Genomic DNA, 26513 nt, shown 5'->3' with positions numbered 1-26513 from the left:
GGTTCTTGTATTTGTACAACAATGTTCAGTACAACCTGTAAGTGCGCAACCTATATTCACTAATACAGAGATTCATTGCATTTAATATGAGAAACAATGCTTGTGTATATTGGTACAGTTTTTGGTAATAATATTTCACAAAAATATTTCTGGTCCCAGCAGTTTTTTTTTAAAGCATCTTAACTGTATTTATTTGAAAGAAAAAAAAATAGCCTGTGTTAACTAAGCATGAGTATTTAAGAAACCCTTGGATCATACGTAAAATGTCTGCCTCACCTCTTTACCTTTAAACATTATACAAAAAAACCCTGATACACACTTATACTAATAAATGGGACCAATTTTGAATTAAAAATTAACGTAACTTCCCTGTCTGTGGGGATATGAGCGTAAATCCAGAAGAAACCAAGAGGAAAATCTACAGAGACTTGGGAAGAATATGCAGATTTCACATAGACAGTATCCAGATGTGGAATCGAAAGGTAGTTAATCCCACAGTACATTTTTTCCTATTATACCTGTAAATTTAAATATTGTGTAAAAAAAGTAGTTTTCACTGCCAATACAAAAAGGCGATTGCTTTATAGTTTAGTTTGCTACTTAAAGTGCATCTTTTGAATCCAGTGTACAGCTTGCAGACAGATTTGTTCAGTAATACCTCATGGGGTAGAATAGATGCTCTGGGGCTTTTTGGCGGTAAACAGGTATCACTGTTATGTTTGTGAGCTGCATTATTTAAAATCTTTGTCTCCTTTTTTGTAAAGCATATTTTCTATGCCGTGCAGCCCTAAAATGTTGTATTAGGCAGTTAACTAATTTTTGGTTTTAGCCAGGTGCTCTTGTAAAATGGATGTCTGAGTTAGTTACCAATGCTCATCTCTAATATACACTGAGGAAAATACACAAGGACAAGATAAAGATTTGTAGGGCTGAGAAGCAAATGCTCTTTATTCCAGATCCTGCTTGCTTCTCTATTTAGAATACTCACATTATCCAGTCATGGAGTTGGGGCCTATCTTGTAAATGTGCAGGAAAGCAGATTCAAATCAGAATTAATTTTCCTGTTCGGTGACTTCAGGGCTGTGGAAGAAGCAGACAGACAGGTTATACTTTTGGAACTTAACTTTACATCTTGCTGTGTTTCATTTATTTTGGTCCCTGTAAGCACAATAGAAGGGTCACACAAGGACAATATGCAGTGAAAAAGCATATACAACAAACTGCTTATGTTTCCCTATGGCTCCACCCTGGGTGAAGAATTTACTCAGGTGTTATTAAACATATTGCTTAAATTCATTAAGAGAAGTGGGTTGTTTCCATACTTTTTTATTCAACATTTGAAAGCTATTTAGTACTAACCAGTCATAATGCCAGCAGGAGGAGGGGATTGGGAGCATGCGCTGATCACAGCACTTTGCTTCACCCACCATGCGATGAACCACCCAGATTGGGACCTGTGTGAAGCCGTGCAATGGGTGATACCTCAGCACCACACTAAACAGTGCAAGGTTTTTAACAGTGGCTGGAGTGCCAATCCTGCCATCAACCTCCATGTTTTCCCTGCAAGTTGGAGGACCTTCTTGCAGGCTGGATGCAGATTAACGTCATACCCAGGACGGAGCAATTGCAGGTTAAGGGCCTTGCTCAAAGTCCCAACAGAGTAGAGTCACTTCTGGCATTTGTGGAAAAAAACAGAAGTCTTAGTGATTGGCAAGCATGGAAATGCCAGCAGGCAGGCACCTGAAGAGTTTTTCACAAATGTCCATTTGCTTATATCCACTGTTTGCTCCACATGTGTTACAGAGGTAAGAGCCCGAGGAAATTTCCTTATTATACTTAGATTTAATGTGTTTGACTAAAAAATAATTACTGAATGCTATAAAAACACTTTCCATTTTAAATTGTTAGCTCTTCCTGCTATGTCTATGAGTGAAGTGATGTGGTTTCTCAGATTGCTAGTTATTGATCAAGTACTGCAGGGCAATCAGCTACAAGGGATTGTGTTCATGTATGTATGTATGTATGTATGTGTGTGTGTGTGTGTGTGTGTGTGTGTGTGTGTGTGTGTGTGTGTGTATTGTGCAGACATGCTACGTAATTTTGCGTTTTCTGATCTGCTAGTGGAAGAGAGCCTTACAGCAAAATTTTATGCTGTACAATGAATGGCTGGAAAAGGTTTTAATTCTCCGTATTTAGATGCAGTGCATATTTGCTTGGTTTCACTAAATCATACTTAAAAAATTCAACTCTTATGTGGATAAGGGCAGGAAAAAGTATTTCTATGGTCTTTATACCTAAAGCGCAAGTATAAAAATATCTCTTCACAAAGCATTTTAATATTTTGTTGTATTATTCACAGACTTGTGATACATTGTATATTATCACAAAGTTTTTTACATTATTAAAAACCAGACCATATAGAATCATTAAATTAGATTTTCAGGGTATCATGGTTAAAGCTGCTGCCTTACAGCGCTAGTAGGCAGGGTTCAAATTCAAGTCTGGTCAAGTTCTGTGTGAATTATTCATTAATACTTGTAACCATGAGTAAATGAATATATCACTCCTCCACAAAGTCTTCCTGCAGGCTGATGCACTTCTTCTATTGTTCCAGTAGCTTCTCATTTCTTGGGAGATGAAGCTTTTCAGCTGTTTCCAAATCCAGGTCTGTACCACTCCTTGACTTCATCAGAGGTGAAACCTTGACCATACAGAGGCTCTTTAAGTGGACCGAAGATAAAATAATCGCGTGGTCATAGGTCAGGGCTGAAAAGGAGATGTGGAAGACATTTAAACTGCAGCAGTTGCATTGCCTTCCACTGTGTCCACTAAATGGGAATTGTGTTGTCTTGGAGCAGCAAGACTGATTTTGACAGTATTCCTCTTCATTTGCTGTGAATTGCTGGTTTCAGATTCTCTCTCAACATAGCACAATACCTTGCACTGGTCACTGATTGTACATGTTCCAGAAAATGTGCCAGAACAGAACCCTTCATGTCCCCAAAATAAGGTCGTCATGATTTTCTTGGTGGAGGGCTGTCATTTGAATTTCTTCGTTACTGTAGAAAACGGGCATTTCCACTGCATGCCTTGTCTCTTGCTTTCTGGGTCCCAGTGATGGACCCATATTCAGTGACATCATTCCAGAACAAATTTGCATTTATTTGCTTGGCAGACGCTTTTATCGAAAGCAACTTGCAAAAGAGGTAAACATAATCAAATAACATTAGGCTAGGGCCTGTTTGTTCAGCAAGTGTAGTAGGACAGGTAACAAAAGTTTATTGCCACAATCAAAATGGTGCAATAACTCTTAAATTTACAATCATAGATTAATAATTGATCAAGCAAACAATCAACCAATAACATGACATTACAGAACAAATGTAGTAATAAATATATAATCATAGATTAACAATCGGTAAAATAATTGAACTTAATGTAACCGCAAATGAGCCAACAATATGAAAGATCAGATACGTATTCACAGAACAGCTGGGTTTTCAATTGCTTCTTAAACACTGTACATTGAGGGAATCAACAGTTTGGATGGAGGTGGGCAGCATGTTCCACCAACTAGGAACTACACGGGAAAAGAGTCTTGGTTGAGACCTGATACCACACAGAGATGGCATCACCAGATGCTGTTCACTAGCAGACCTTAATGGGCGAGAAGGAACATAGCACCTCACCAGTGTCTCTATATACGCAGGTGCTGACCCATTGACTACTCTGTAGGCAAACATCAGGAATTTGAACTTCATGCGTGCTGCTACAGGGAGCTAATGTAGCAACCTGAAGAGAGGAGTGACATGTGCTGGTCTCAGCTGGTTAAATATAAGATGGGCCACTACATTCTGGACCATCTGTAACAGCTTTCTAGTATATGTGGGTTGCAGTGAGTTACAGCAGTCCAGATGTAACAAGACCAAAGCCTGGATAAAAAGATGCATATTCTGTCAGATAAAGTCTGATCTTGTGGTTGTTGTACAGCGTGAACCTGCATGAATGAGAAACAATAGAAATTTGGTCAGAAAAACCACATCACTTGGATCTTCATATAACATTTTAGGAATTGGGTTGCAACCTCCACGCACTGTTGCTTGTGCAGATCTTCTGCAAACTTTATGGTACCCAAGTCATCATGCTGTATGGCATGTGCAGATCCATAGCTAATATCCAAATGTACAGCAACAGCAGGCAACATAATCCATCGGTCTTCTCTGATAAAGGCATTTGCCATGGTGATGGCATGATTTTGATGATTGACTAGATTGAGAATTATCGGTTACACTTGTTCTTCCATATTTGAGCTTTTCTTACCCATTTATAAACTTTATGTTGATTCATGCTCTTTTCATTTCCATACCAAGTTAACGTCCTTCGGTGAATTTCAGTAGAGTTTTGCTCCTTCTGCAGAAAGAAATCTCACTATGGCACATTGTTTAACATTGATGCAATCATGCAGCAAAGCAACCATATTTATTTGATCTTGGCTTCAACTAGACTAATGGCAGAGAGTTATTGATAAGGCATTGTGAATGTGTTGTATTGCTTCAGCTTTTATCTGTTGTAGTTACTGCATCTCTTACTCTCAGTAGAATATAATCTGCATATTACAATATATTATATCCTTGCCCTTTGCTTACTATCCGTTTCACTTTTGTGTCATATCTAATCAATTCTGCTAAATGCTAAAATATGATTATGGCTCAACTCGCTGTGCCTGTAAATCTATCATACATGAAGAATATAATATATGCTGAGTGTCTGCTGGCTTTGCTGTTTCCTATAATTTAATAACAAAAGTAAAACTTGTTGAAATTTTGATGTTGAAGGGGTTTAGGGAGGTTCAGTTTCATTTTTGTAGTGATCATATATCTATGATGTCCCTTTGTTGTTGATGTAATTTATAATATGCATGAAAATTAATCGCCGTCACTAATGGGTAACAAAGCATTTCCTGTATTTTATAATGGCTCTCTGCAGGAGACACTACATATAATACAACAAACAAATAGTAATGTGTCAATTAAGATTAATTTGAATGATAATGCAAGTCTCATATTTCATGTGCATAAAAATAAATATCAACTGCATCTTCTCAGCTACCTGACAAGATGATGCCAAGTTTGGTGAAATATTACTATTCCTGGAAGAAGACTCGATCCCGTACAAGTGTTATGGATCGGCAGGCTCGCAAGCTAATCAGCAAGAAGGAAAAAGAAGACAGGTAACCCATATACAGTAATATGTTCATGGTTTTATATTTCTTTTATATTTTTGAAGTCTTATAGTGCAGGTATAGCTTATCAGAGTTACTTTGCAGCCTTATTTAATACACTTGGCGTGTAAATATGGCTATTCTTGAGTTAGACTCAGGGTAACATATAATGATCTGCTTTAGAGACTTATGCCTGAATAACTCTCAGAATATTATTATTCTGCCATCTGTTGGGTGAAGTTACATCAAGCTGCAAAAAATCTTCCATATTTCTATGTATTTTGCCACTCTAAGGTAACTCATCAAGATTCATGAGTGGGGTTGAGTCTTCAGCCAAAACACAGTGGCATGTAAACGAGAAGCTGTAAAGCTAATTTAGAACAAACTGAAACATTAGTTGAGTCAAGCAAGTAATAACAATGTGAATTGGTTATCAGACATTGACACGGATAGTAAAACTGATGCATACAGCACTGTATGATCAAACTGCCATGACATGCCCCGTGAACTCACGGTGCAAGTAGGTGCATAGCAAAAACGCAAAATGTTTGTGATGAAGTGGAAGGACAAGACAGACGTTAGCCCCAAAGCACTGTTCACAATACAGTAACTGTTGTTCATATGAGGGGAAATGTGTAAGTTGCTAATTTTTGTGCAGTGGTAGGTTACAAGAACACAAGTAGTATGTCAATCATATGGTACAGGCATTGTCATTTTACTCTCTCATGTGCAAGCAACGGAAAAGTTATTGTACATTCTGAAACGTGCGCAAGAAAACCTTCCTTTTGGGACATGCTTCGACTGTTCAGATTAGAATGTTAGGCTGTGTGTCGGTGACCATCTCAAACGTAATGATAAGGAGGCTACAGCATAGTTCTAGTCCGTTGCCCTCATATTGTTTTTTTTTTTTAAGCGAGTAAAATGTTACAGTTTACAGTTACCACACCATTTTTTATACCTTTTTTTAAACATAATATGGGTTAAGAAAGTAGATAGATGAATGATTTACCTTTTACTTTTGTATCTTTAGCAGTGATGAGATGAAGGATAGCAATGTGGCCAGTGACAGTGATTTTGAATCGGAGACCAAAAAAGAGGTGAGTATATATGGTTTACATATAGCTAAATCTGTTTATTTCAGTTTTTTCAGACCTAATACCAACTTTGTGGTGTTACCTAAGGTAAAACTGTAACATTTATGTGTAAGAATGGACAGGGGCATTATGTGAACTGTTGGGAATTTTGTTCTTTTTGTGCAGTTATTTCTCTCTGTATATATTACAACCTGAAGTTGTAAGAAATATACAGAACCCTATCATGTGACAGGGGACACCTGAACCAGTGTCAGTTTTATCAGTCATTTTAACAGCTACATGGAAATGGTAAGTGTTGCTTATATTATTACATGTGCGTACATGTGCATTTTTTTTTCCTTTCAGTCTTATTGAAGGTTGGCAAAATCTGGAACGGGTGACTATCACAAAATAGAATGCTGCTTTAAAGTATTTGAATGTTTATTGGCCCAAATAAACGTAGTGTATACAGCATAGACTTCCTTAACTGAGTTTATGTTTACATATTTGTAGTTATGCAGTACCTTGCCATTCCATTCTTGGTCAAAATTTGCATTTCATTTTTCAAAATTCTATGTATGTGTCCATGCTTATCTGTCTTTCTGCAGTTAGTCCAGTTCCTTGTCCAAAGAAGATAACTAAAGTAGCAACATATTATATTGCAGTTATTATTGTACAGCATGCTGGACTAATCTTTTTAAGAATAGAGTAATTATTTATGAAGTTGTATTTTTTTTCTTTAGCAAATTGTTTTAGCATAGGATTTAACTGAATGGCAAACCCAAAACGAGCAAAGAAAAGTCAGATAAAATAGGCTAAAATGATTGTGTGGATATTCTGGGGGGAACAAACTTTAATTCTTTTTGTGAAATAATTTTAATTCAAAATAAAAAGAAATACATTAAATACTATAAGAAATTCATTAAAATAGTAATTGTATGTGTTATGTGAAGAGAAAGTCAAAGGCCAACTTTTATTTATTTAACATTCAGGTTCACCTATGACATGCAAATAAAGATTATTTTACAATTTTGTTTTTAAAGAATTTTTTCTTTTGCTCTAAAATCAGTAAACTTATTGAACCATGGGTTATATTAATTTTCTTTTATTTATATATTAAATAAAACTGTACTGTTCAATTGCACATATTTGAACTGTTCTTAACCTAATATCCACAAATATATTTTGAAGATCAGGCACTGGTGTGTAGCCAAACACAATGCAATATCGTTAACTTCATTAGTTAAAAAAAACAACAACAAAAAAACCCAACAATAAGCAGAGGTTGAATGGTTGACTATTATATTCTACTTAACATTGTACAGAAAATTTGTTAGATAGTTTTGATCTTTAATTCTATGGCAAGCCCTTCAAGAGTGATTTACAAATCATTCAGGGCAAATTGACAGAGGTGGGGTTTTAGAAAAAGAAACAGGTTTGATTTTGTTGTCGTTCATTGAAGCAAGGTCTTGTGCATGTGAGCTGATAACCAGTGAGCCCTCACCCAGCAGTATAATGCATATAATGCAGCAATGAGGAATAAGGAACTGGAGTGTTTTGTACCACAACAGAACAGAAGCTTCTTTGCCTGATGTCTCAGGTTTTACATACCACACTAGAATGGAAAAAAGAAAAAGGGCTGAGGTTGCGAATGAACACTCTGCAGCTTCACACAGGCACTGTCAGGCATCACATTATTCGCTGTCAGGAAAAGGGGCATGCGCACAATACTTTTGAATGTAAAGCTGTTCTGGAAAATCCTTGCACGATTGTCTACTTTAACATTCCCTGCAATTTCTACCGTAATATGACATGCTCAAGTGAACAGATCAGCTGTAGTTGTAAAGTTTGACATCCCCTCCCACTGGAGGTCATGTAAAGTGACAGTGGCTTAAGCAACTAAAGATTTTAAAATTGACTTGTATATGAAATAAAAAAGCTATTATGTAGTTATTAACTTCCTAGTTTTATCATAAGTAGAACACAGATAATAAAAAGAATTACTCTTTCCTTCTGTATGATGATTTTTAACAAATGTGTGGGTTAGTAGATGGGATGTCCTTTAAAAAGGTAAATAAAAGTTGGTTAATCCATTTATTCATATATTTATGGTCTGAAAGGGAATTCTCTAGCTCAGAAGCTAGTGGTATAACACTGAATTCATTATATCCCATAATATTCCTGTGTACCCAAGCTCTTTGTTGCAAATCTTGATTAGGCTGTTTGCATCAGTTTTCAAACGGTTAACAGGCATTAATTTTTCTATATTATTACCACATACCTTAGCATCAATGCTGTTTGATTGTCTGAATGTGTTGTAGATTAACATGAAATGATAAGGAGGGTTGTGTTTAGAATGAATAGAATATTCTGCACCAAGAAATTTCTATGGTGAACCATTTTTTTAATGGATGATTGTTTCCCAGGCATTATTTAGAAGCTGTAAGAGGGCCGGAAGGTTTTGTTAATTCAATGGAATTACGGTTCAGGTTCCACACACGAGACAGGATAAAGGTGGTTTGCCTTGAGCCCCCAACTATAGTAGAAAAGCATGAGGTGCAGGAATTAGTCTTGGTTTACCGAAGTTTCAAATTTTGAAAAGAAATAGAAAATGATGATAAATATTCAAATTTTGTACAAGTAACACTTGTGAAAGTGATTTGAATCTGACAGATTTGGCTGCATGTTTGGTATCAGGAAAGAACAATTTTGTCCATAACAATTAAAAGATAAATAATATATCCTTACGTGAAGTTCCTGAACTTTTTATAATTTTCTCTTTTTATTTTCTGTAGATCAGTCTCCAGAAGCAGCCTAATATTGCATGCAAAATTGGTCCTATCAGGAAGGAGCCACAGAACTCTCAATATCGGCATCACCCTCTTCGCTCTCGTCGGCGCCCACCAAAGGGCATGTATCTGAGTCAGAAGGATATTGCAGCTCTTTCTGCCAACCCAGACATTGCAACTTTAACATTAAGGCAGCTGGACTCGCAGCTTATATCCCTGAAAAGACAGGTACAAGACTACTGTTTTCTGTCTCTTACTGACTACCAGTTGATAGGTTTCATTTTGAGACAAACAGGTTATAGTTTGTTGATTAAATGTCCAAGTGAACTTTTGAAAGTGTGAAACAATAACAAAAGTCATTTTTAGTGTAGTGTTTTGAATATCTTGTTTCTTAAAGCCATTCTGAAGTTTTAGTTGTTGTATAATTGAGTTAATTTTGCTTCTTACATAAAGGAAAAACATATAATGTTAAAAAGCAAAACAGCCATTTCTTGTTACTGTAACATCTGCCAGGGTGAAATAATAACCAGTCACAGCTGTGTACAGCACTGTGATTTATTACTTTTCCTTTACTTTGATTGATTTTTTACTCAGCTTGTCAACACAGTATATACATAGATGAATGAATGATGTCTCAGCAATGCAAATTGTCTTATTTTGTGCTGTGTGCTGTGGCACAGTGTGTAGCATGGCCTCTATATTCAAATTCCAGCCTAAGTACTGTCTTTATGGAGTTTGTACATTCTTTTTGTGTCTGTAAAGGTTTTCCTTCTATATCCCCAAAAATGTATGAAAGGTCATTTGCAGACTCAACATTGGCCTGGTATGAGCGAGTCTAAGGGTGTGTGGCCCACAGTTTACAGGGGCCATGTGTAAGGCTGGTCCTTGGCTAATATCCAATGCTAGGAGGTATGTGTTGACTCCGTGTGACCCTGAATTGGATAAGCATATAAGAAAATGGATTGCTAGATTAACATGGTGATGAGTGTGGGATTGACTAAATCTACACACATCTGCTGAAGCTTTTATTCAGAGAAGCCAGCTGTGCAACACGGATAAACATTTGTCAGGAATGGATATTGAAAAATCTGAAGATTAAAATTCAAGAGGTACATGTAAGTTTGGCCTCCTGAAGTTTCTCTTTCTTGACCGCAAGAGCCACCCTACATGAAAATATCTGGAATACCCAATGCATTATCGCTGACTTCAGTCATATTTTGTTGCAGCTTACACTCTCTAAAAGGGATTGACTCTTCATCTAGTCCACTGTCAGGCGGCGCACCAGTGCGCCGTGGAATTTTCTAGGGGCGTTGCGAAATCTTTTGTAAAATATTTAAAATTGCTAGTGTTTTTGAACTTTTGGTTGATTAAAAAGATAATGTTTAAAAAAAAATATTTTATGTTGGAAAAACAGATAATGGTTAATCAGATTGTTGAATAAATGAATGTATTTATTTTGAATGCAAGTTAAAATTTTCGCTGTTCACCATTCATCATAATATCAACACCAGCGGTGTCAAAAACACATCTCGTGAGACTTAAAAAGTCTCGTTGTTAGAAGATCTCGCTCACTGTACAGATAGAAGAAGGCGGAGCAAGTACAGAACGAGAAAATATGAACGCTACATTTCGGCTCTTGCCGACGAGAGAGTATCGCTGTAGCTGCAGCTCTCACCACTTAATCGTCTGAGTATTACTATGGAAAAATTAACCTTATTTTCGCTTTGACACCGATGATCAACACAGTAAACTTTGTAAACTCAGTGACCTTTTCCAGTTTACCATTTAGAAGCTCTTATCTCTGTGAGCAAGGTTTTTCAACACTTACGGAAATGAAGTCTAAGAAACGCAAGAGACTTCAAATGATCGACAAGGAAATGCGCGTCTGTCTTTTGAAAATTGATCCTCGCATCAATCTCATATGTGCTCAAAAACAATGTCAACGTTCACATTAATTAAATTTAAGATTTATCCTTTGATTCCTTTATTATTAAAATGTCTTTCAAACTTGTAAAATTAACTGGTTTTATTGGCGATTGTCCATAGATTGTGTCGTCACGACTTTATTTATGGGCTTTATTTTTGGACTTTGTGCGCCGCAACTCGAAAAAGGTTGCCTTTCGCTGATCTAGTCCATGTTCAGGTTTTGTTTTTTGAACAGTTACTATGCAAGTACCATGAAGGAGGTGGTCACATTTGACCAACAATATATTACACCGTTGTAAATCAAATTACTGTGATTGTGCTAATAGCTAACTACTGTCACTTACAAGTATTACAACCAGTGATGATCATTTACTGTATGTCACTATTCCAAAACGCTCACTTTTAAGGTAATTCCTAGTGGGATTTTAAGGAAACAAACAGCCTAACAGTTAAACAAAGGCAATCAAACTGTCACACAATTCATCAGTTATGAGCTCATACACATTTGGTTAATAATATAAGAACTGGTTCCTGCAATCAAGAACTGGATGTGAGTAGGGACTAAGGGCAGTCTTCCCTTGAGCCAGTTGCTAGTAAAGTCTGGCATACTTGAAAGGTGTGATAATGGGAAAAAGAATCCTCCTGTATGTTTGGGTACAACAATGTAGCGTAAAATGTACCCACTGATGGCGATGCTCATCTGGAAGGCACCTATTGTGTGTACAAAGGTCGTTTGAGATTTTCAATACTGTCAAAGCTCGCTGCTCACTCATCAAAGTAGAAAACCAATATCAACAGTATTGTGCGGTTGTTAGGCACATTGAGGTTTCCAACCTTTGCAATCTCTCTATTCTGTTGCTTATACATTTTGTTTTTTTAATTTTTTCAAGGGGAGTTTGAAAAGGATTGGAAACAAATATTTTTATGCAAAAACTGTTCATATATTTGAACTTCTGAATTTCATACATTTTTCAGTTTTTTACACTTTGTTAGGGTTAAAGGGCACACTGTGTGATGTTGTAGCAAAGGTTTAGTCCTAGCCACTAACTTACTTTATTACTCTTACTGAGTTGAGCCATTTGCTAGTGTTCAATTTTTTTTATGTATCCCGATCTTTAGGTTGCCTTAGAAGAATTAAAAAGTTCATAATAAACTAGAAATAAAAATTACATAGGACACTATGGTGCAATATTATCCCAAAAATCAGGTTACAGTATGATAATACTGCTATTTTTAGGTTTTAAAATATTAAAAACAAGATACTAATTCTCAACACGGAACTTTCCTTTTCTACAAACTTTTGTCTTTTGTGTGATTTTTTTTTTTTTTTTTTTTTTAATCTGTATTTAAAGCAACCTTGGGTTTGTGAAAGGCGCTCTATAAATGCAACTTATTATTGATTTCTGTAGCATATTGCAAAAATGTTTTATTTTAAAGCAATAAGTTAAAGATCAAATCATATTACACCTAATGAGGTGAGGACATTCCTTCTCTCAGTTCATCCTTTTAAAGCTTTAATTTTTTAACGGTGTAAGTGAATGTCAAGTAACTTATCAGTCTTTACAATAAGAATAGGAAAATCCGGTTATGATATATAACCACACACATCATTTCAAATTCGGCTAGTCCTTGCGAATAAGTCCTGATGGTTGACAGCCCTACTGCAAACAATCCTTAAGATTAGAACATTTCAAATTTAAAATGTACTTTTAATGTATACAAATAATGCATTTAAAATTGTAATAGTCATTCACAAGCTGTTTTCAGAAAAATTGAATGCTGGAATAAAAGCTGTACATGCTGAACATTGTTCAGTTACCTTCTTGTTATTTAACCATGTAGTAAAAAAAATCTATATCCTTTGATGCTTTGCATTCACCTAAGTTTTGTTTTCTGGGTCTGCTTATCCTTTTCCTTCTCACAAAGCTTTATTGCATTCAGATAATGCAAGTAAGTTTAGCTGAAGTATGTAGCTTCCCTGTTTTCTCATTGAGTACATTAGTTTGTGAAATATAAATTTAGTATAAATTGACCTATTACCGAGGGTCTATTTACACTACCAGGTTTTCGATGCCTGAATCAGATTTGGTAAAGATATCTATTTTGATGTCTGAGGTGTTAAATGGATTACATTTTGCCTGAGCGTTTACATAGACATTCAACTTATGTAAAATAAATGTGCTACTTGTGTGGTGCAGGTAAACATAAACATGGATCCCCCTTATGTGTTTTTCTGCTGATGTCCTTTAGTTTTCTATGCTTTAAAAGCAGAGCTTTTTTGTAAAAAATGGAGAGCTAACGCAGAAGGGCTATAGCATTAAATACCATGGCATTTTCTGCTGTGATTTCCTCCACCTCTATTGAGAAGGTTTTTGATAAAGGAGTCAAGAGTGGCGGGAGTGTAGTGTTAGCTGCGTTGATGGCTTCCAACAGCTCTATGGAATGACATGAATAACATTTTAATATTTGTGCATAAAAAAAAGTTTGCTCAGTGTATCACTTACTGTTCTTTAATGTCAGCCATGATTAGGTCAGATGTGGGCAATTTGAATTGAAACAGAATTAAGTACCACATACTAAAATCCAGTTTTATAAAATTGTATACCATGTGGGTTTTGGATGTTTTACTAAAGTCCAATCTGTGTTAAATATATGAAAAAAAATCATAATTGGGTCACCTCAGAGTTGAGAGAGAGATAGAGGTAAGTGAGACCATCATAGTTTGTAGTGTGGCATAGTACGTGGATTTAACATAACAATGTCTGTGAAAACTAAACTCTGCAGCAGTGCTAACATTAAATTGAGAGAAAATTTGATTTAATTATGGAAATAGCAATTAAATGCATTGTTTCTACAATCCAACAGATGTCACACAGCTGCATGATTTTTTTAACCGATGTAATGCAGAAGAAGAAAAAATCAGTTTCTTGTCCTCAGTGTGTCAAGGATACATCTCAACTAAAGATACTGCAGTACCCTACTTTATTGATACCTCAATACCTGCAGTATATGAAAATTATAATTAAACAATCTAGCATGATTTTCCCAACTCTGCCAGAGAGTAGGACAGCACAATGCAAAACAGTTCGTTCATATAGAGTGCTCTTCACTAACACATTTTAAAGCAGTTATTTTTTTTAGCATTCCACTGTGGAATTTATAATTAAAGGACAGCAATGAAAAAACCTAGGAGCTAATTTTCTAGTGAAGATTTATTTATTTATTTTTTAAAATCATTTTGTCATCATATTCAAGTCGTCATAGTTCTTGGTTTTCCAGGGCTTTTCCCGAAATCATGAGGTTCAATTGCAGTAAACTAAAAAAATCAAGAGTGTTTGTATTTCCAGTTAACCTAAGGAGATCATGTTTTGGATGTTATGAAGGAACCTGTGTAATCTCATGTCATTGGCTTTGATAAAATGGTTTCTGAATCCGTATGCACAATTTTCTCATATAGTTTGAACACACAATATTTAAGTACTGATTTGTGATTAAATTTTATGTAGATTTTAAAATAAAGGTCTGCTTGCTAAAATGATAAAAGATTTGTCATTCATTTTGACAGCTGGTTAGTAAGGCAACTGTCCAGCTTTAAAACATTTCTGTTTTTTTCTGTGGAAGGTGCAGCACATCAAACAGATCAACAGTAGCCTGAAACTCAACTTGGAACAAGGAATAGAGAAGCTGCGGCCCTTGGAGGTGAGGCATGCACAATGGCTTAGCTGAATACTCCATGGCTTGCTGCTTATCTTGAGAAGTCACTTGTGAAAGTGTGTGCAAAACATTAAAACCGATCCTATTTCATTTTGGCTTCAGTTTTTTTTCTTTTTGTGGGAAGAGTGTTTAATACTCAGGTCTGCTTCCTCTCATTCTTTATATGCTACTGGAAATGGATTCATATTTTTTTTTTTAGCAGGGTCAGTCATTTTCCATTTTGTGGCTGTATTGAAAAAGTCAGTGTGCGTGTGTGTGTGTGTGAGTGAGGGCACGTCACTGCCTGTCACCCTCAATCCATCTTATACAACAGAGTTGAAATAGTTGAACAATAATTCACAAACCATGCTAAAGTTATTGTAGACAAGAGGACAAAGAAAGAAATGTTTTGCATTAATATGAAATAATAGCATGTAGAGGCATTTGATGTCTATTACATTTTTCTTCAGTTACGTGAGCGAGCCAAATATGTTGGTGGCAGTTGTGAGTCATTTATTTTCACAATACCAACAAAACTGTTCTATCTGAATAAGTACGCTGGCTAACAATACAGTATCTCATCCACATAACAGCAGATGGCAGCTTGAAGATAATGTGCTGGTGACATCATTGTGTTTGGTGATTGTTTCCATCTGAAAGTCCTGTTTGGACTGAATCACAAGTAGCTTTTAATGAAGGTTGCAGGTGTGATGGATAGAAGTCTGCTTTCAATATGAAATGTGCAATGTCCATTTGACTGACTTTGAAAGTGATAATTACCTTCTTAAGCCAGTATGTTAAGCATTTAGGTTGTGTGTAATACAGATTTTTTTTTTTTGTTTTTTTTTGAACATGTGCTTATATGTTGTCTATTTTGTCTTTTTGCCCTCTGCAGGGAAACCCCAAGTTGAACTCTCGGTGGACCACAGATGAACAACTTCTAGCAGTGCAGGGTATGTGAAGAGCTCAATATAAGAACATAAGAAGAGTTTAGACAAGAATGTGCCATTTCACCTGTCTTACTTTGTCAATTCCTATTCAATCTAACTTTTTTAAAATAGTGACTGAAACGAACTCTGAATTCTGTCTAGATCAGTGTTTCCCAACCTCGGTCCTGGGGACCCATTGTGGCTGCAGGTTTTTGTTCCAACCAGCTTCTGTTTTTAATTGGACTCCAGGGCCAATTAAGTGATGTGTTATTTCCCAAGTTATGTGTTTTGGGAACAATATAGAAATTAGAAAACTAAGTTTGGTAAAATATATATAATATATACATACTGTATGTGTATATGTATATATATGTATATGTATGTATATGTATATATATGTGAATGTATATGTATGTATGTATATGTATGTATATGTATGTATATATATGTATGTATATATATATATATATATATATATATAATATATATGTATATGTGCAGCGTCATCTGTTGGCCCCTGTGATATCCAGCAGGGCTGTAAAGGAAAACTCCATTGTCCATGATTCCCTGCTGGTATTCGGGGCACTTCCATGCAGCAGGGACAGCTCCATCTGGCAGCCTGGGGGTGTTGGCCAGGGTGACAGGCCGTCTATATCCCACAGTATATATGTATATATATATATATATATATATATATATATATATATATATATATATATATATGTATATGTATATATATGTATATGTATATATATGTATAGCTATACTAATAAAAGGCAAAGCCCTCACTGACTGACTGACTGACTCACTCATCACTAATTGTCCAACTTCCCGTGTAGGTGGAAGGCTGAAATTTGGCAGGCTCATTCCTTACAGCTTACTTACAAAAGTTAGGCAGGTTTCATTTCGAAATTCTACGCGTAATGGTCATAACTGGAACCTCTTTTTTGTCCATATACTGTAATGAATGGGGGCGGAGTCGCGTCATCACGCCTCCTACGTAATCACGTGAAACGCCTTGGGGCCGATGTGGAAGAAGGTAGCGCAGCGCCTTGATTTAAACGATTCCATGTCTTGGTGGGTTTAATACTGTGTAAGCATACATATCAACACATGTGCAATTAAGCGTGTGCATTTACGGCGTGATTTCTCAGGCTTAAAAGCTCGCCTTTTATTAAAAAAGTAAATGCAAACTGTTTTCATTCTGAAGGGCACAAACCACGTTGGATTTTGTAATGATAGTTGATTAGTAAGGTCTATTAAGGGATACTTACAGAATGATTAGTAATGCCTGTGAATGCCGATGCAAGTAGGAGAATGGGCGTGAACTAAAGAACGAGTAGTAACATGTACAGTAAATGTCTCTAAAGTCTGTCTATTAAAAAGTTATTATATCTTTCAATCCTGTGTATTGATATACACACATACATATACATATATACATATACATATACATATATACACATACATACATAGTGCGTTGTAACACGGGCTGTGATTGTTACATGGGAGGGAGACGACAAATCACAGCTTCCCGCTTTCTAATCGGGCCTGTGATTGGTGTTTTGACGGATGCCCAGATCCCACAGTATCTCCCCTTAGGAGAGGCGTTAGGCAAGTGTAATTGAATAGCGGTGCTGCAAGTTTAGCTTTACACCTGTTTTTAAGGCTTATTGACTGAAAGGGGCTTTCATGACAAAACTTAGGGCTTTGCTACAGGATACACCCTCCACAAGTTAAGGAAGTAAAAATAAAGGTATATATTTATGTTTTATTTAAACCTTTTAAGTTTGTATGCGGGCGGCATGGTGGCGCAGTGAAAGGTGCCAGGTAGGAGACCCGGGTTCGCTTCCCTGCGTGGAGTTTGAATGTTCTCCCCGTGTCTGTCTGGGTTTCCTCCGGGTACTCCGGTTTCCTCCCACAGTTCAAAGACATGCAGGTTAGGTGCATTGGCGATTCTAAATTGTCCCTGGTGTGTGTGGGTGTGTGCGCCCTGTGGTGGGCTGGCACCTTGCCCGGGGTTTGTTTCCTGCCTTGTGCCCTGTGTTGGCAGGGATTGGCTCCTGTATTTAGGATATAGCGGGTTGGATAATGGATGGATGGACATTTGTATGCATAGCCCCATTTGCCCGTTTTCGTTTCGTTTTCGGGGACGTCACAGCACACACACACACACAGTCACAATGCTGTAGTAAACAGTATACGCTCGTATGGATGTTGACTATATGAATGTCGCATTTCATTCCTGGGAATCCCGGGCTCCCGGGGATGACACAGTGCACGGGCATCTCACATGTGAACGGTTTTAGAATGACCGACACTTATTTTTAATAAAACTACTGCAATATGTTGACACAAATAAAAGACTAACCTTATCTACAAGCAGTTCATGCTGTCATATAAGTACATGTATCTTTAGTTGCGGTAATAAGAGCGTAGAAAACACAACGTCCTCACAGGTGGCGCAGTGGTAGTGCTGCTGCTTTGCAGTAAGGAGACTGTGGAAGATTGTGGGTTCGCTTCCCGGTTCCACCCTGTGTGGATAGTGCTTTGAGTACTGAGAAAAGTGTTATATAAATGTAATGAATTATTATTATTATTATTATTAACGTGCCCAGCGTGCAGTCGTCCAAGCAAGAGCGCACCTTCGTGCAGAAGTACGCCAGCCGCTGAGAAAGCACGCTCTGCCCATTCTGTGATGGCAAGTTTCTTAGCACAGATAATGCGTATGCAACAGACTGACGCATTGCAATTTCAAGTTGCTGTTCAAAGCTGTTGTCTGATGCAGTGCAAGCTGCAGCAATGGCGCCACCTTAATTATTTTCAACTATAACTCTGTTATTTCTTGATCGATTTTTACACTTTTACAAGCTATATATGCGAGCTTGGCCATTACCGTTTTCCCAGGAATTACAGCAGTTTCATTCCCAGGAATGCGGGAATGAAAAATGTCCGGGAATCCTGGGCTCCTGGTAATTGGGAGCCTGGGAATGAATTCCCTACTCAGCAGACAAAGTGTATACTTACTAGATAGATACTTTATTAATCCCAAGAGGAAATCTATTTATACTACTCATATTGCAAGACATCGCTCGTTTATCAAGTCAAAATTTATTAAAAATTTTAGCTCGTCTTGCAAAACACTCGTAAACCAAGTTACTCGCAAACCGAGGTTCCACAGTATAATGAAATCAAAAGAGAGTTAAACATTTAAATCTATAGCAAAAGCAGAAATATTTCTAAATGTCTTATAAATGTAAAACTCATGCTGCTATGCTTTTCTGAATGTAGAATAAAAGAAAAATACCAGCTAATTAAATGAGCTCAGTGTTATCAGGTGTTGTCACTGATTAGGAATCTGGTTGGAACAAAAAAACCTGCAGCCACAGTGGGTCCCCAGGACCGAGGCTGGGAACACTGATCTAGATCTATCTGTAATAATTGTTGTGACTCTTGGGTCTCTGCTGTTCTGCCTAGTTAACTTAACCAGGTTGTTAGTTATATAAATGATCTTGATAAAAATTAATTAAAATGAGCAGAGGCCTAAACACTGACTTTTTTCAGACACATCTGACAAAAGCTCCCCTTAACACACTAACTTGTTTTCTGTGTTTTTGGCAGTTTTCAGTGTGGTGTGCCTTTTAGCTTAATGCCCAGCCTCTCATATGGCCCATAATAAATTATTTTACAGCAATTTTTTTTTGTTTAGAGTTGACTATATTCTGTGTAGATTTTATTTGACTACTGCTAATATGTGCAGGCTACTGTTGCACTGCAGTTTTTTCCCTTGGGGCGAACATCCTATACATATACTGTGTGTTTGTGTGTGTGTACTGTACATATAGTCTGTTGCCTCTGACTGCAGAAGTGAAGTACAGAAGGTTTATTGAAAACAAATGTGCAATCTAAAGAAAGCTTATTGACAGGTGGGATTGTTAACATTAAAATGTTTTCTTTTCACTGCTAATGAACAAGTAAATGTACTTTTAAATGCCATGAATCACACTCTTTGCTTTCTTTCTAGCAATTCGAAAGTATGGGAAAGATTTTGCAGCAATTGCGGAGGTGATTGGTAACAAGACAGTGGCACAAGTTAAATCGTTCTTCGTCAGCTACAGACGGCGCTTCAATCTGGAGGAAGTGCTGCGTGAGTGGCAGGCAGAGCAGGAAATTCAGGGTAATACTGCAAATTTATCCTCCCTGGATGACAACAAGAGCTCAGGAGCTGGTTCGTTGGCCAGCAGTGAAGAAGAAGATGAGGTTTGTGTGTTTACTTTTGGACTGATAGATTTGAAAGTTGAATATACTTTGCTCAATCTTTCCTCCAATTTTTGTAATGAAGCAGCAGGGGTAAGGCCACCTGGTATGGCATCTCCTTTTGCTTGGATGTTAAATTGATATGGAAAGAGGATAAATTGTAGTCGTCCCTTTTCAACTCTTCTCATCCAAACAGAGCACGGTTTTCAGCTGTCAGAAGTGCAAATGGCTAAGAGCTAGAAAGTGTTAATCATCTGATGTGCAAGGATGAGCTACATGTTGTCTAGATAGTGAGCGTTCTCATTAGGTAACCTACAGCATTTTACGTTGGCACTGATGAGAGAGGAAGGAGTTCAACATCGCAAGGGTTTTGTATAAATATATTATTATATACACACACACACACACATCAAGCTGCACATTTTGACTATTTTGCAATGGCACTTTTCATTTTCCTCACAGAAGGCCAAAGAGTGTTCAAGCACAACGTATGCTAATAATGATCTTATAAACAAGAAAAAATAATGTTGTAATGATCCTCAAATCTTGTGCATTCTGTCTTTACTGTAAGCCTACACTCCTAACTCCCCATTCCGTATGTAGACGAGTGTTTTGTATGTGAGTGCACTCGGTGGCTGTGGTTTAGAAACATTTAAAACCGTTAATTCTCATCTTTGAAACAAACCTACAGCAGCCTGAAGGCAAAAAAAATGACACGGATTATTATCTGCTCCTTTCGATCAAGTTCATAGTGCGTGTATGTCAGTCCGTCATTATCCAACCCGCTATATCCTAACACAGGGTCATGGGGGTCTGCTCATAGTGAATGTGGTTTTCTTAAATAGGAACTCTGTTTTATGTAAAAAAAAAAAAAATAAATAAAAAATGACCTTTTTATGGTAGATTCAGATTTAAATTCTATTCATTTTAATGTCCTCTTTTTCTTGATTTTTCTCTCTAGGTACAGATTACTGGGGTGTCCACCCCATCTTCCAACAACACTTCTCCAGCCAGTACAGGGGCTGGTGCACCACCCACCCTGTCCCAGCCCCCCCCTTTATTGCGCCCCAGCTTGCCTTCTGCTCCCACACTTCTCCGCCAGCCACCTCCTCTTCAGCAAGGAAAGTTTCTGCAGGCCAGGACAGCTCTGAATCAGCCCCCTCCGCCTTTAATCCGACCTGCAGTGGCAGCTGCTCGACAGCAGGGACCGGCTCGCTCTTCCTCGTCCAACAGTGTTACTCATCTCCCACCCTCACTCATTGGCTTACAGGTGGATCCCCCCAGTCACAGCACACACTGATGATGAGATTGTGAGAAGAGAGAGGCTGGGCTGCACTGCAGTGACCCAAGGCTACAGAATAATGCAGGCAAGACTCTCTTGCTTTTAAAGTTGATTCCAGCAGCAGGTGTGCCGTTGCTCCTGTTGCAGTAACGTAGCTGTTTCTTATTTTTTTTTTCTGGGCATTTTCGAGTGCTGAACTCCTCTTTCATGTACAGCTGTGAGTGGAAGGCCTCAAGCCTTTTTCCTTCACTGACAACACTGAACCTGCACTGACTTTTTAATTTTATGGCAAGCAAGTCGTATGGGGACTCCTTAGCAACAAGCTACTGGAAGCACCATAGCAACCAAGGAACATTTTATGGGGAAATGTTAGCAAGCTTGTGGGAGTGGCCTTGGGGGACACACACCGTCTCCGTAGCAACATGCCCTACACCAACCCTGCCCGAAGATGCAGAGCATGTCTGTCCTGGCAACGAGAGTGCATATGCTGGCAGTGTAGCAAGTCAGTGCATGAAGCACGCTGCCATCTCAGGGTTTGTTGCATTGACAACACAAATAGGGACGAAGCTCCAGTTTCTGTAGATCCACTGAAATTCTAGCTAGATGTGAACAAAGAAGAGCACAGTCCAAAAACGAGGACCTGGAATAAGGCAGGATTATCAAATAGTTTTCAAATTCATACTGGCAGTAGTATGGTGCCCAGCAGAAACCCAACGTGTTGTGGCCCAAATGTGACCCCCAGTCTGCATGAAAGAACATCCAGGCGAAAAAACAAAAAGGAAAGCCGAGACGTTATAACACACCTCAGATTGTCAAACACTGGCATAAAGAAGACCAACGTACCAAACGTGAATGGGGCCCCTCGTAAGCGAGAGCTCGGCCGCTCAGTTGGCTTCCTGCTTATTCAGTTCAGTAAGGCCCACCTCGGCTTTTTGGTTTTGACGCGACTGACTTTGACTGAAATGTCGCAGGCTGTGGTGCAGAAAAGCTCACACGATTCCTCCCTCGTTCCCAACAATGTCACATTGTGGTCACTCCGCATTATATGGAGTCTCAGTGATGTGGCCGCTTTTTTTTTTTTTTTCTTTTCTAGTTCACTCCAGGACGCTGGGGCACAACATCAGCCGAGGCCGTTTAAAGCAAAGTGACAGCGAATTTGCCAATTAAAATAAACGCTGAAAAAGTTGAGGGGGTGGATGTGACCTGCAGGGTCCTGAATGTCATTTGTCAGAGCGAAAAAAAACAAACGCTGAACCGAGTGATTGACAGTAGCACTAGCGACTGCTGCCACGGCTCGAGTTTCTTTTGTAGGTTAAGCTGGGCTTTCATTTCTTAAACCGACTTAAAAAAGGAGCCAAGTAATCTTTCGATATTTTACCGTCTTTGCAGTGCCTCAAAATGAAAAGGATGTGCAACTTTTTATTAATTTGACGACCTTCCTGGGATAAAGACACGGATTTTGCTTTGGATGAGATCCTCGTGTTAAATGGCCGAGCACTCGCCTTTACAAAGAGTTGTCGTGCCACTTGGTTGGCGCAGCTTGGCAGGATTGCTTGAAGGCAGAAGGCGGTCTAATTGTGTGCCATCATTCTGTCTGCCTCGTTTCTTTGAACTAGCACCACATCTTCCCTCTGCCAAAAAAACACTAATCAAATACGTCTAGTCCAGACACGAAGGCTGCGCTCGGCCGACTCGACTGTAGCCTGAAGGTTAACAGTATGGCTGCTTTTCTTTTTATTTCCTTTTCTTTTAAGCAGCCATTACAGATCAATTTTGCTGGCTGACCGGAGTACGTGTAGATTGAGCACCACCACCAGCACATGTGCATTTCAACGTGTGAAGCACTGACACTTGTCTTTCCATATCGGGTTACTTATACATGGAGGCCAAATTAGGTGGCCATTTTGAAATGTCGGTCCCTAATTGTGTGTTCGTGTTCTTCTGAACCTTCTAATAGTCCTGCCTATTGCTTTATCTTGATTGTTGGAACAGACTGCCTGCTTCATTTTGACTGATGGAGAAGCCTTAGTTAGTCAGACTGCGGCAAAGATGCATCTTCTTTAAACAGAGCCTGCCCAAAACGATAGGACATGACGTACATTAATAAATATTACAGATAGAAAGGACGTTGTGTGACCGCAGAGACGTAACGAGCAGGACACTTGGATTAGCGATTCTTTTTAGTGGTGATAACCCACAGTTGGGCTGTTTTTCATTTTGAACTCTCGGATGATCGGCCGCAAGCTTTGTCCTTTTGGGACGAATGGTGATAACAAAGTTTTGCACCTTTTCTTTGGAGCAAACACGTTTTTGATAATGCCGTTAAGCACTTGGAGCCACTCGTTTCGATGAGATGTAGCACATAAGAACATTCCCCCAAGTGAGAAACTGGAAGTTAATTTAACAAGAGATTTATTCACATGTGATACAGACTCGGGGTAAATGCAAGAAAGAACGCCATGTGCTCCATCTTGACTCCTGTTGTCCGTCTTCCCGCTTGGCACCGGTGGTTCTGATTAGAGAGTTTGTTAAGCTAACCAGTAGCCAGTGGCGAAGAGTAAGCAACCAACATGACGGGGCTCCTGCTGATTATAAATTTACAACTTGACGTTTTAGATGTCATTAGCTCACTATTTATTGTCTTTAACAAATTGGTGCTATCAGTCATGGACTCCATCTCGGCTTCCAGATGTGAACAAAAAGGTAAAAGTGACGAGCGATGACGAAGAAAGAAGCAAACGAGTCCTTAACATTCTAATTTGTTGTCTTGTAGAAGAATAGGAAAGTAAAACGACTCCAGGCCGGTGTATTGCTTGAAAAGTTTTATTCCATTGTTGCCTTTGTTTAACTGCAGCCTAAACATATGTTGAATTATTTTTTCAATTTTATAATAGCATTAGTGGAGAAAACACTTTTTTTTAAGTTATTACTGTACGTACGCGTGTGTGTTTCGTTTAGATTTTCCCCCTAAATAGTGAATTTTAAAGGAAAATGTATTTTTTTTATTTCCTTAATGGTTTTGTAGTGTGTTGAAGATCCTAGTTTCTGACGATGTTTCTTAGAAATTTTCAATAAAAGTATTTTACTACACAAGACTCTTGTGTGCTAATTCTGTCTAACCTTGACAGATCAGGGAATCGTCAACTGCAAAGATAAAAATAAGTCCACGTGAGGGAAAGTGACGGCGTTTACAGATCTGTCAGCCGGCTTCTGTTTTCAGGTTCCACAGGATATTTAACTGCAAAGGCAAAAACAATGAACCACGTAATAAAGAAAAAACATCCATCCATTGTCCAACTCGCTATATCCTAACTACAGGGTCATGGGGGTCTGCTGGAGCCAATCCCAGCCAACACAGGGCACAAGGCAGGAACCAAACCCGGGCAGGGTGCCAGCCCACCGCAGGGCACACGCTGGGGACAATTTGGAATCTCCAATCCACCTAACCTGCCGATCAGTAAATGTGATGTTTTTAATGTAAGCGGTACAGTCGGATTTTGAATGTGATTGTGGTGGTCTCGGTTAAAACAGTTGTGTTATCTTAGTAGCACCTTCGTCTACCGCACATTTTACAGGTGATGAGGTTACTGTGTCCTTCTGGTGTTCATTCATTTCAGTGTCTGTCCGAACACACTGACTCTGACATTAGGCCCTTCATGTTGTTCTTGTGCGTACAACAACTCTGATGTTATTTAAAACAAACTCCTTTACACAAAGCTCTTTTAATCGTGACATCGACCACAAGTGGCCACTCTCCCTTTCTCACTTTGAAAAAAGACCAAATCAGGGACTGAAAACCAAAGGAGGACACGTCCCAGCAGAGCTCTGCCTCTTGTCTTTAGCGGCACTCACTGTGGGTCCACTTCAATTTCTTCTTGAGTGTGGGGGATTTCTTGTAGGTGGGACAAAATGATTTTTTAAAATGCTTGTTAAAAAAAGACATTGTAACAGAAAGGAAATGCAAAAAGGGGTTGGCTGCAGGCATCCACTCCCCTGTTGATGGAATTTGGTGCTCAATTTTTCAGTTAAAATAAAGGAATTCAACTTCAGTTCTGCCAAGTCCAAAAGTGGCACACAGGAATGGGGCCAAATGTGATGGGAATACTGCTACAGCCCGTGACGTGGGTTATAAAAGGTGTGTTGGCAGTCAATGTATTCTTTTGAAACCTTTAATATTGAATGAAACATGACAACCCGGGGCCGCGTGTATTTCCACACACACTTTGAGATGTATAAAAACTAAACTTGCCGTAAAGTCACGCGCATTTTCACGGTAAATGCCAAAAGTGACTCTACTGCACTGGGCACTTGAGCAAGGCCCTTAACCTGCAATTGCTCCGTCCTGAGTATGACGGTAATCCGCATCCAGCCCTGCATGTCGGCCCTCCAACCTGCAGGGAAAAACCTGGGGGTTGGCGGCAGAACTGGCACTCCAGTCGCCATAAAAATGGCGCTGAGGTGTCACCCGTTATATGGCTACACTAGTCCCAATCTGGGATCCTGACTTGGTTCATGATGTGGTGAGTGCAGCAATGTGCCGTATCGGCGTGTCCTCCTCCTCCTCCTTCCTTGCATACGCAAGTTTTTGCTTGGTTTTGCAAACCGGCAGCACCCAGCATCAAAGCAGTGCTACTCTTTCTGTGTGATCTCCATTTCTTCAGATTTACATCAATGACGTGGGATTTATCCAATATATTGAAACTGATTTCCTATTGTTTACAAATTTAAGGCAATCAAATTTAATGTTGATTGTACTCCTTCTGTAACAATATAATGGTGCACACAATGGCCAAATTTTTCCAAATAACATAGAATTAGACGATCTACAAGTCTCTGACTTAAAGTTTAAATCCAATCTCTTTTCACTGTTCCGTTACTTCACTGAGTAATAATTTCCGTTTGTTTGCGCTAATGCGATCTTTACTATTATTTTTTTGAGACTTTCAAATTTCTGTACTTCCATTATCTCTAACCTGCTGTGCATGTGTATCGCGCCAACGTTTTTGAATTCGTTACGATGTTCTACTTTGTCATCTACTCTTTGTCTTTTATTTCCGGCCCCGAGCCTGGTTAAATCTCTTGGTACAAAGTCTCATCTCGCGGGACGTGATAGTATCTCTCTGAAAAAGTCGCGTCTCGTCCCAGGATTTTTTTTTTTATATAATAGAGAGATTATATGTGAGACATTTTGCTGGTTTGACTGCTTGATCAAAGGTGTCGTCATTTCCTGGTTTGTCTGAAATGCTGCGTACACACGAGTCAGAATCGCTGTAAATATACAGAAGGTTTTGTGTCAAGTTTTCATGTAGAAATCCAGACGGTTCCATGGAAAGTATCAACCCT

At 38.4% G+C, this 26513-nt stretch overlaps 1 protein-coding gene across 1 annotated transcript in view; it reads left to right on the top strand.

The window, feature by feature from the left end:
- Positions 1-24263, top strand: part of rcor2 (REST corepressor 2) — a 43804-nt gene extending 19541 nt beyond the window's left edge. Inside the window, exons 7-13 of the mRNA XM_051932411.1 lie at positions 5106-5230; positions 6252-6318; positions 9090-9311; positions 14631-14708; positions 15598-15655; positions 19656-19891; positions 20850-24263. Of these exons, the coding sequence (XP_051788371.1) occupies positions 5106-5230; positions 6252-6318; positions 9090-9311; positions 14631-14708; positions 15598-15655; positions 19656-19891; positions 20850-21188 (1125 nt within the window). The 3' untranslated portion in view covers positions 21189-24263. The remainder of the gene's footprint in view (positions 1-5105; positions 5231-6251; positions 6319-9089; positions 9312-14630; positions 14709-15597; positions 15656-19655; positions 19892-20849) is intronic.
- The last annotated feature ends 2250 nt before the right edge of the window (positions 24264-26513 follow it).

The sequence above is a fragment of the Erpetoichthys calabaricus genome, chromosome 1 (genome assembly GCF_900747795.2).
Source record: "Erpetoichthys calabaricus chromosome 1, fErpCal1.3, whole genome shotgun sequence".
In the NCBI taxonomy this organism is placed as follows: Eukaryota; Metazoa; Chordata; class Cladistia; order Polypteriformes; family Polypteridae; genus Erpetoichthys; species Erpetoichthys calabaricus.
Note: the sequence above shows the minus strand (reverse complement) of the source record. Positions and strands in the feature narration are given on the sequence as shown.